The sequence below is a fragment of the Anopheles funestus genome, chromosome 2RL, assembly GCF_943734845.2.
Source record: "Anopheles funestus chromosome 2RL, idAnoFuneDA-416_04, whole genome shotgun sequence".
Lineage (NCBI taxonomy): Eukaryota > Metazoa > Arthropoda > Insecta > Diptera > Culicidae > Anopheles > Anopheles funestus.
In genome coordinates this window covers 6,491,754-6,503,191 of record NC_064598.1, presented here as the reverse complement: position 1 = coordinate 6,503,191, position 11,438 = coordinate 6,491,754, and the positions used below count along the sequence as shown (strand labels likewise).

General features: G+C 36.9%; 1 protein-coding gene across 6 annotated transcripts in view; it reads right to left on the bottom strand.

Moving 5' to 3' along the window:
* Window positions 1-2,313: 2,313 nt before the first annotated feature.
* The window catches only part of LOC125766387 (serine-rich adhesin for platelets), a 153,877-nt gene continuing 144,752 nt past the window's right edge, over window positions 2,314-11,438 (bottom strand). For 5 of the 6 annotated variants that reach the window (XM_049432275.1, XM_049432273.1, XM_049432270.1 and 2 more), the window contains exon 12: window positions 2,314-10,708. In XM_049432275.1, coding sequence (XP_049288232.1) covers window positions 10,483-10,708 — 226 coding nt within the window. In that variant the 3' untranslated portion in view covers window positions 2,314-10,482. The remainder of the gene's footprint in view (window positions 10,709-11,438) is intronic. The other variant, XM_049432276.1, reaches the window with a different exon arrangement.

Below are 11,438 nucleotides of genomic sequence, written 5' to 3'. Positions count from 1 at the left end.
GCATGCAAAAAATGCTGAGCGAAGAGCTTACATTTTTTTTTGGTTATTCAGGATCACGCTTTTTTATTCGTCTCTTCGAAAGAGCGAAGCGTGTGCGAAAGAATGAGAGAAATTGAGATAACGCCAATTATAGCTGTGTAGGTGTGCCGCGATAACGCAGCAGGAGAGATAATCGCAATGAGATGTGGAGAAACTGTGATCAGTAGCGATCGGACAGCGATGCGTGTGAGTTGTGAGAAAAAAAGCTCTCGGTAGTGTGTGGGAAACGGCGTCCTTGCTTTATACATAAAACGCTTTGCAAAAGTTGTTTTTTTCGGTGCCAAAAAGTGTTATCCTTTTTCCGAGGATCATATTTCATAAAAAAATATGTTTAGGCTATCATTTCATGCGTTGATTTGATGTTAAACTATGAAGAATTTTGTATGCACGTGTAAAAATGGCTGCCAGCGTCGCGGCGTCGGTTTGTGTCATCGTATGATCCGTGATACTTGTTAGTAAGTGTAAGTGAAACAAGAATGCCTTTACGGTATGCCTAAATGTAAAAGGGGTTCAAAAATCTCAAGCAGTATTGTCTACCGGAGCAAATGGAAAATTTTGATAATTCGTTGTATTTTAAATCAATCTCCGATTGGGCATCCATTTGGCATATAATAAGTCATAAATGCCGTTTTGAATTTAACGGCATCGTGGTGATCGTGGCTAAGCGACAACAATTTTGCGTTTATTTGAGGAGGAAATGTACGTTCTTGGGTTCTTACTCCATCAAAAAGTCATCATTGTGGTCAGTGCAGTTTAATTTGCGTCAGACTAGACGAGTGTGGAAGTAAGCAAATTGTGTAGTGCGGAGCATTTTGGCAAAGAGTTTGGTCATAAACCATGCCATAAAAGAAAGTGTTGGTTGTTTCTTTGGTGATAAAAAGTGATGTCTTTTTCTCAATGCGTATTTGTGTCTTGAAAAATGTGGGCATTGTAGGCGAGTGTAGTGTTAAAGGCGTGTAGTGTAGGAGAGTGTAGTATAGTGTTAAATGTGCCAAAGCGCATTGAAGTGTATATGTGCCTTCGTGCATAGAACAAAAGTGCAAGTGTTGATTGAGTAATAAGTGAGTGTTTTTTGTGGTTCTAAAAAGCTATCAAACTATCGTTTATCTGGGTAAGTAAACAAACATATCGGAAGTAACATTTTTACTAGGAACCATTGAGGCATTAGCGCCTACAAGCCGCCAGTGGACCATAACACACATGAAGCATAACCACTGTGTGTGAATATAGATTCACCACGTTTTGGTGCATGTATTGGATGAAGCGTAGCTGAGGGGTTGTTGTCTGTGGTAAGCTTTCAGGAGTGTGGTGAAAAAGACATGGTGAATTTCACCATTAGTGTTGAAAAAAGAGAAAAAGTTTTCGAATGAATTTTCCACAACCGAAAGAGCGAAAAAGGAGGAAAGAAATACTTTTTGGATGGATAAAGCAATTTTCGTATCATACGACAGGGATTTCAGCGAATGAAAATAGGAAATAATAAACTGTTCTTCTTTCACGGACTAACCAACACGTTGAATCATTCCCGCATGTTATTAAATAATGTAATACTGCTAGAAAACAGTTACTTTTTGATCAATGAAGCAGAAAAAAACACATGAAACGGTTTTTTTTAAATAGAATTTACATTACATATATTTCTTTTCTTTTTTTCTGGCATTTCCACATTGTATTTTTTTCTTCTGCTGTTGTTGTCGTTTGTTTTGTTTTTGTTTTGGTTGCTTTTGCTGGTTTTATACACACATTTAGTTTTAAAATATACATCGTTTTTCATCCTTTCGCTCACACCCTTGCTACTACACTTAATGCAAATGGGTTCATTTTTTCTTCCTGTGTTTTGTGTGTGTGATCGTGTCTGTGTGGTTAGTTTCAATCACTCTTTTCCTGGGTCATACTATCGGTTCATACTAATACCCAGCAAAACGTACGGTTTTTTCTTACTTTTCTTTTTAACAAGTTTCTTTTTAAAGAGAGTTTTCCTCTTACTATCGGTAACTTTCACTGAACGGCATACGGTTACGGTTCGGTTCTTGCACGTTTTCCATGTTCCGGCGTTACCACGACACGTTTACATTTCGTGCTAGTGTTGGGCGCTGTTTCCCGAATCCGAATTTTCTTTCTCATTCTTTTATATCCTGTTTTTAAAAATAGCACTGGCACTGGAATATTTAACTTGTTTGCTTTTTGTCACTGTTTACTAATGTGTTTTGTTTTTTATTCGCTCTCGTTTTCTTTGCTTTGTATTTTGAATGGTTTTTCTTTATCTACTTATAATCTCTCTCTCTCTCTCTTTGTTTGCATTCTCAAATCGGTTGTGTTTTATGTCATTTTCTTTATGTTTAAGCACACTCATTTGATTTGCGGACAGCTTTTCTATTAGTAAAATGTATGCAAGTTGTAGTAGAGAAAAAACACAGCGTTTTACAAATTAAAACATAAAATAAAATATTGAACGAGAAGATAATTAAGCAAAAAAACTGAGACAGTGACAAAGGCAGCGAACCTCAACTAGTAAAATAAACCTAATAACAAATCATGATTTTCTATCTGTCTTTTTGATTTCGGCACGTCTTCAAATGGTTACGAGTGCATCTATGTAGAAAAAATTAACAACGAGTGTGTTTGCTTTTTGCTTCATTTTGTTCTAATACATTCTACACCATCCCTCGGTTTGGTGGGAATTTTCCTGAAGAAGGAAAATAGGGTAAATTTCATTACAAGTTGGAAATCACAGAATTTTGTTTTTTGTTTTCATTTTCGTTTAACGTGCCTCTCATTTGCTACTAACTGTTTTGTTGTTGCTCTGTTTTACTTTTTTTTGGCCACAGTGCGATTTTTTTCCTTTACGAAACACAGCAAGTAAATTGAAGGACAGCGAACATATAATAGTATAATAGTGTACATGAGTGTGTCATCGGTACGCTGAGATTTAAGTTTATTGTTTTTTTCTTAACGAAGTACGATCGAAATTAAAATTGAATTTTCCTTTTTTCCTGACAGCCAGGTTAAGTAGGCCTAGTAGCGTAACGCTACGTAACGTTGCGTTATACTCGATGCTGTCAATTCGAAGGTGTATCGTTGCGTTAAGATAAGTAGGCGTGCGTTACAAACAAGGTAAACTTCTACTCGGAGCTGCACATAAAAAACACATTACTTTCGTTGTTTTGCTAGTGAAAAGAGCATTTGTTTTGCGGTTTTCTCGCTCAGCTAAAACAGTTCCTTTGTTGGGTCGTTCACCCGTTGATAAAATCTGTTTGCATTATGATCGATGTATTTAAAAAAGCTTCGATGTGTGACGTGTATTACCGTGCTGTCGGTTCGATTAGTTTATAGCTTATTTTCTTGGCCCGCAGGCTGTAGTTTGACCGTTGCTTACCGAATTGACACGAATTGATTTGTATTTTTTTTACTCCATTTTTCCCAGCTTCACTAACCACAGAGTGAGAGAGATGTTGCATGAGCAAACAGGTATGTCTTTTGTTTTGTTTTTTTCGTGGTTGATAATTATTTGTACGAGAAAGATAAAAACGAAACCATGGATAATGAGCAAATAATTAACGATTGCCTAAGAGTTGTGTTTGAAAGTAAAAACTTGAATACAAAACCAAGTTTAAGAGCTAACAAAGATGCAGAAAGATATAGAATAAGTTTTACACTAAACGCAGTGAAACAAATTCGCATAAAATTTTTGTAATGTTTTGTTGTTTTTCTCTCTCGGTCGCTTTGTTTGCATCTCCATTTGTATTGTGTTGTCTTCTTTTTCCTTTTTTTTCATTTGATGAAGAAAACGATAAATTTCATCAAACTGTTTTATGCTAATCGACTTTCGGTTTCCGTTGTTGTAACATTTCATTTTACATCAACACAAACCCAACCTTCCCTGTCCCACCCCCCATCCCTCCCCACTCCCAATTGGCTTAAATGTCTTTCGTGCTTCTCGTGTTGCAAGTGTATTGTTTCACCAGAACAATTCCTTTCATCTTACAATATAATCACATTAAAAACTAACAGTGAAAAACATTTATATTCTTGTTGGAGCTGGCTGGCAGAACATTACGCTTGTTTGTATGAGTGTGTGTTTCTCTGTGTGTGAATATGTTGTGTAGCTTTTAATATTACATTGTTTTTCTCTCTGTACAGTTTGTTTGCTGGTTAAAAGAAATCTTCCTTATATTGTTTACTGTTTTTCCGCTCCAATCCATTCTTCGTTTTGTTCTTCTCGTGCGTGCGTTGTTATTGTTTCTTTTTCTTTCTTCTTTTGTTTGCTTACAATCAGTTAAAACTTGTGCACTTTTCTTGTTTGTTTGCTTGTTTTTGTTACACACTTTCACACACTTGAGCAACGCGTTTCGGTCGCATTAAACGTACGTTTCATTTGTTTTCATGTTGTCTGCACATACAATGTAACGATTACTTAATAATGCATAATAATTATAATAATGTATAATATATACTTTCGATAATTCCCATTTATAAATATATCCATACTATCGCATTATGATGGGCACACACACACACACAAACATCAGTGAAATCACACAATGCCGAGTAAATGAGGAGCTTAAAATGTCTGCCATAAGCCCGAATCCATCTGCTGGTGAGGATTGTGTGCCTAAACCTATCCTCGGGTCTGTTTTGTAAGTGTGTACATGTGTGTGCGTGTGCGTGTGATAGAGTTTAATTAAAATGGTGAATAATAAGGAAAACGGAAAACATTTCCACTAACCTAATGCGTAACACGGAACGATCAACGTAATTGACAAGTAAACGATGAGTTTTAGTAAGGTAAAAACAAAATTTAAACAACTTACAAAAATTATATATTTATATGTATTCGTGTGCATTTGAAAACCAGTTTCAAACATTTGCACTGAAACGCTTAAAATTGGCTAATTAATTTACTAAACATCGAGGGAGTTTTAAATTATTACTACTAAATGACAAAACTTATCGTTGATCCGTCTCAAACGTCAACGTAAAGGAAAGATTTGTTTGTGTGGGTGGGTGTGTGTGTAAGTGTGTTTAGAAGAATAAGAATATGAAGAAATAAGAAGAATAAGTAGTACTTTAACTCAATAAGTAAGCTCTGCTTGAACGCTTTCTTAGTAGCGGTTAGAGTAGGCCATGTCTTTACAGTGTCTTACAAACAAATGCTATATTTCAGTTAAACTAAAAAGCATTTGTTAAAACAGAAAAAAACACACACATTATGTGTACTAAGAATAGTTTCAGTAAAGCATTAAAATTAAATTAACAATATATTAATTATTGTTAAATTCTTGTGTGTGAGTGTGTGTGTGTGCGTGCGTGCACTAAAAATGAGTAAAATGCTTCTGCATCAATATAACTTACGCACTACTACTAATTGTGTTTTGCACAAGAAACAAGGAGCATCCTTATGTACAAACAAGCAGCTGTGAAGGAGTGATAGAATTCGTCTCATGTGCCATTTTTGTTTTGTTTTGTTTTGCACGAGTTTCCATTTCATTTCTCATGTTCTTGTTCTTGTTTTGTGTAGATGTTTGTTTGCTTTTTCTTTGGATTGTCATTGAGTATTACTTTTAAATATTATTTGCCTTCACTTTTTGCATCGTTCTGTGGAAGGCTTGTTTTCTTTTGTTTCATATTTTTCCTTTTTCATTCATGTCGTTCTTTCTTGCTTTCTCTCTCTCTCTCTCGCTCTTGTTTTTATCGAACTTTTGCTTTACTATAGTGAGATTTCTCGTTTTGGCTGTTTAGTTGCTAAAGTAAAATAGCATTTCGAAGACATATTGGAGACCGTGTCACATTGTCCAGTCTAATCTATCCCCGCGATAAAAACTAATTTGGCATCGTTTTGTTGCTTTTCCGTTTCTGTTCCTTCACCAGCCAGAACGATGGAAACGTAACCACTAAACGTACGTACATACACACACACACGTACACACCAGCGTGTTTTGCCGGTGTCGTATGGAACAGGCGACATTATTCAACGTTATCATATTGTTTTGTTTTAAAGATATACAAGGTACACAACACGTTTCGTAAGGTTGAATTTCCACAAAGCGTTCGTCACACACTGTACACAAACAGGCCCAGTACGGTTTATGCACCGTCGCCTGGTGTTTGGTTTAATTCGTTCAATTTACGTTTAAAAGTGTTTTTGTTTTGCTTCTTTCTCCTCTGCTATCTTTTTTTTCCTTTGAGCTTCTATGCTTTGCTATGCTCTTATACGTTTTTTTATCCACAACTTTTCCACAACTTGCTACCATTTTGCACCTTCCATTTCGGTACGGATTTATAAGAGCTTTTTTGTTGTTGTCTTAAATACACTTGCAGTTAGGTTTGTTTGTTTTATCATAAATTTCTTCTAGAAAACTGATATGTATTAACTTCTATTATCTCAATTTCATTCCATTCGTGCAGTTTAGAGTTTGTTTTGTTTGTTTTGTTCTAATGTTTCCTTTCGTTTTGAGTTGTTTTTTTCTTCTTCTTAATTCTTTTTAGACCGATGGGACACCATTTTATCTCGATTTTGACATATTTCGATATCGTTAGGTTTGGTTTCTTCCTTTTTTTGCGGATCTTGTCTTTAGGGTTACAAACAGAGAAGAAATAGAAATAGGTGTAGCCACACATCACACCACGATGTTTGTACGAAATCTTAATCTGTATTTGTAAATGTTATACACACACACACACACATACACACCTTAAGGTTAGTACGAATGGTAGAAAAACGAAACGAAACAAATTCCTTTTAGGAGGTAACTTCCAACATGGCTTAGCACCCAAAAGTAAGAGTACGATGCGTTTTAAACGATTTGTCCTTTCGTTCCCCATTTTTCCCTAACACGCGCTTAACATCTCCGCCTTAGACAGATATAGCTTAAAATTGTCCTAGAACCATACAAACAGTAAACGAACGCATCCAGTAATCAGTAGCACAGCAAAGTTGAGTGTGTTGGTTTTGAGTATTCTGCGGCTCGTTTCGTGGTTTCGTTTGCATTAGGTTTAATTCGTTTAAAAATCACAACGCGGAGTATTTGATTTTGCCACCATTTGCTTTACACATACACCTTACCGCATTCCAACCCCGGTCTTACTACATACACACACACACACGCCAGTAACATTTTTTGCTCTGTTTTTTTTTGTTGGTTTTGTTTGATTTTTGTTTAATGCTTTTGTTTGTCTCAAAAAACGGTCACCACCTTGGAGCATATGCAGAACGGTACGGAAATAATCGTTTAATCGATGTAAAAAGTTTCTCACTACAATGATGTACAACTGGGGTTTGATTTGGGGAAACATTCGTTGCGCAACGTTTTGCTTCATAATCTGATGCAAAAATCAAAAAAAAAAAAAATTGAGCACATTTGAGAGCATCTGACGGAGAGTTAAGTTTACAGGACTGATTGTCACTTAAAATGAGAGAATGGAAAAAAACTGCAAAACCTTATGTTCAGTTTGAGCAATTATTAACGGTTAAGATCGTTCAAAAAAGAGCAAATTTTTAATATCACATTTTGTACGAATTGATACTGTACTAAAACGAAAATTAAAATCAATTGTTTTGTGCTTTACTGTAACATTGCCGGGGAAGAGTCAACTTCAAATTAACGCTACACTAACACTACTACAAGTCAGTTTTTTTAAACATTTAATCAGTAATAAAAAAAAGTTTGAGCATGTTAAATCGTTTAATAAAATTTGCGCTAGCTTACAGTGATCACTTTAGTTGTTGGGCATTTACATTCCGTAGTTCCTCACCTCAATTATACAACCTCACCTGTAACACGTGCTGACACGTGTAAATCGTGATTGGTGTACCAATGAGCAACCGATTTTTTGTTCTGGGTTTCTAGTTCGAGTTAGATCTTTCGAAAGGTTCAATTATCAAATTCGGAATTGGAAGTAGAAAAATAAATTTATATACTACAAAAAACACTGATATATCTCGATCTCCGTACATGAACAGTGCGTGACAGACTGGAGAGACATAGAGTACAAAGTGTGTGAAAGAGCGCGAGAACGAGAGTCTCTGTGGTGTGAGTGAAATAGTTGTGTGTGTATGCACGTTTGAGTGGATGAAGATAGAAGTTTAAGTCTACCCTGTTATCAATGCTTCTTCAAATCACGTTTTCCACCTTCGGGTATTTTTTTCTCGCACACATCTGCGCATGAATTATTTTTATAACAACGATCGATTTGATCTTTCTTTGTGTGTGTGTTTGTGCTTAAAATGATCGGTGCATCATTCTGTGTGCGCGATTTTTTCTTGTTGTTTCATTTGTATTTAAGCACTTTTTTTTGCTGCTCTCCTTCTAAGCTAACTTCCACCATTATCCATAATCCATTTACTTACGATTCAATCATTTATAGAATTAAGAACATTGATCAACACTTAAGTTCTAGATACAACCATGTTTCAAGTTTACGGTTTCTTCCTTTCCTTCCATTCTCTTCTCTACACATCTTTTAGTAAAACTTAGTTATTTCGTTAGGAAATAGATGTATAGCATTCTGCACACTACTTTGTATTTTCTTATCTTACTTATTTCCACTTGTTTTTTTTTGTTTTAATTTTTGTTTTGTTTTCTACCGCCTTTCATGAATTATGTCTTTTTTTCCTTTTCACTTTCTTTAAACAAAGTGCTTACTTTCTTTGTTTTATAATAACTGCAGCATTGCAGTTTACTTTCGTTGCGTTATGTAGTGCACGGTTTCGGATACTTAACGATCTCCATGGAAAAGGAGACATTTGCATCGACGAAACAAACGATCTTCCACACCCAGACACACGCACACGCGTAACAAATCCATTGGCAACGTTATTCCTGTGATTGTGATTGTGAGGAGAAGGATTTTTTCTTCTTCATTTGTTCCGATAATACTGGGGGAAAGAAAAGGGTGTACGGTACGGTACGTTGGCCACCAATTCAGCATTCTTTGCTACGTGGAAGAAGTTATGCTAAAGTTGTGTGCTACAATTGCTTTTTTGGGTTAAGGTGCAAAATATTTGGATAACTTAAAGGTGTGCGTTCGATGCCTTTGGTAACTTAAATCGCTTCTTTCTTTACTTCTCCCTTTCTACCCTTTTTGCGTCACACTTACCACTATACGGCAAAAAACGAAATAGCCACGAAATCATGGCCACCACGCGATGAAATGTCTTTTCCTATAACGCTTGCTGATGTTTGCAAAAATTGCAACGTATAGCACTTAAGCCTACAAAACACTTGCTCGGTTTTTGCGTGCCTGTGTGTGTGAGCAACAATGAATGCACATTTTGTATGTATGTGTGTGTTTTTTTTGTTAATGTTTAGAACAGAACACAAAAAGTCTCTATGTACAATGCGACGTGTGTGTTTAAAAGTGTGTTTAATGATCTACATAAACATCGATAAGCCAGCCATTTTGTTGGGGGCCATTTTGTTCCATCTTCGACCATTTTGCGACAACCTTACCGTTTTTTTTTGTTTGTATTATAATATTTACCACCCGCTCCATGTGAACGTGTGCCACAGTGTGTTTTGTGTGTGTTGAGCAGTTTCAAATTTACGACTAGAGTAGAAAGATTCAACAACGAAAAAACTCACTTGTGTACAAAAAACACACACACTTACAACCTACCATCGGACCTACCGGTACTATCCGGTAGCCATCTTACATATACGGTTTGCCATTTGCTTAGTGTAGCCTATTCGTAGAGAGCTTAGCTAGTGTACACAGGTGACAATAACAATGTGCACGCACAATGTGTGTTGCCACCTTTGTTTTTTTTTTGTTTTTGTAAGAGAGATTTTAAAGTTCGTCACTTTCCACTCACTCGATGGCGCATTTGTGCCTAAGGTTAAGTTGTCCCGCGATAGGAGACATTTTGCTTGGAAGTTACATAATTTGACCTGGTATTTTCACAGTACTTACACAACTAGAACGGTTAGGCGGTCCGGGTACCCGATCAACTCGAATTTCATCTCGTAACACTTGTTTACGTTTCTGGTGATTTTTCTCCTTTTTTTCCCACTCTTCTCTTCTTCATTGTTTTCACACATTATTGAGCTGCGTTCGGTAATTTGTAGCTTTAACAACCTTTCGTTAGTTAAGTGTAAAGTTTAGCGTTGGTTTGTATTTCATTTACCAACTTTTCCTAATTTGTGTCACGGGTTTTTGTGTTGTTGTCTGCTTCACTTTGTCAAAAGGTGGTGAAAACGGTGAGACGTGTTTCAGGGTGTTTGGCTAGGGCGGGATTTTTTGTTTTTTTTTTGTTTTGTTTTACAGCGAATGGTAAACATTCACATCATCCTTTCACCGTCATTGGGGCCATTCCTTTGTTGTATTTTTTTTTTGGCAAAAAGATTGTCTAGATGCGTGTTTCTCCATACTTTCAGTTGGATGTGTTTTCACCTCTGTTGCGTTGTCACATGTCGCTTTCGGGGGTTTTTTTGTTTGTGTGGTGGCTCACTTCGTCACTGTTAGCTGCAGTTGCGTGCTTTCTTCTGTGTGTACTTCTTGCTTTTCGTTATCTTGCTGCTGTTGACGTTGTTGCTGCTGCTGCTGTTGCTGCTGCTGCTGTTGCTGCAACTGTTGCTGATGAAGTTGTAGTTGGTGCTGCAACTGATCGCTTGCATCCTGCGGCCGGTGTGATTTCATGTGAGCGCTTCGGCTTTTTACCTTATTGAATACCCTTTAGGCAAAAAAAGGGAGCAAATCGTAGCGAAAAATAAAAAGAAGGAAGATACAAATAGCAATTAATCGACGTTTAGTATGATCGGGAGCGGTGTGGAAGTTTGAGAGTGGATTCGTTCGGGTTTGTTGCTTGTTAGTTGAGTGAAGTCGTTTGAGTTGTTCGCTACGCTCTATAAGCGGGTTGGGACGCAAGACACACACATTGACGTAAGAAGCGGTTTCTTTCTAGATGCTCGTTGGTAAGCACAACACATGTGGAACTAGTGTTTAGCAGTAGATGGAGATGGCGATAGTAACAGATGTAGGTGGTGAAAGTGGTAGTAGCGTTTAGTAGTAGTAGTAGATCTAGTAGTAGCAACAGTTAGTATAGGAGCATATAGTAGTGGCTAGCTGCTAGAAGGTAGGGTAGGTTTCGTTTGAAGCATAGCTTCAGAACGATCGTCTTTCCTATTGTGGCACAGGTGAACAGCAAGCATTTGAAAGGAAAGGAAATAGAACGTTTGAAGATCGGGACAGCATGAACTGTCTTCTAAGGGAAGTAGAAGCACTCAGGTATTACCCAGAATGCTCGTTTTAAAGCACAGTATGGTTTACTCCTGAACACAACAGACAGCACATGAACACATCTACTCACACACACAAATTCACTCTCATACACTCTCACACACACACATGTACGCAGATTGCATTTAAGAGAAGGCACACACAAGCAAAGATCCTGTCGAAAC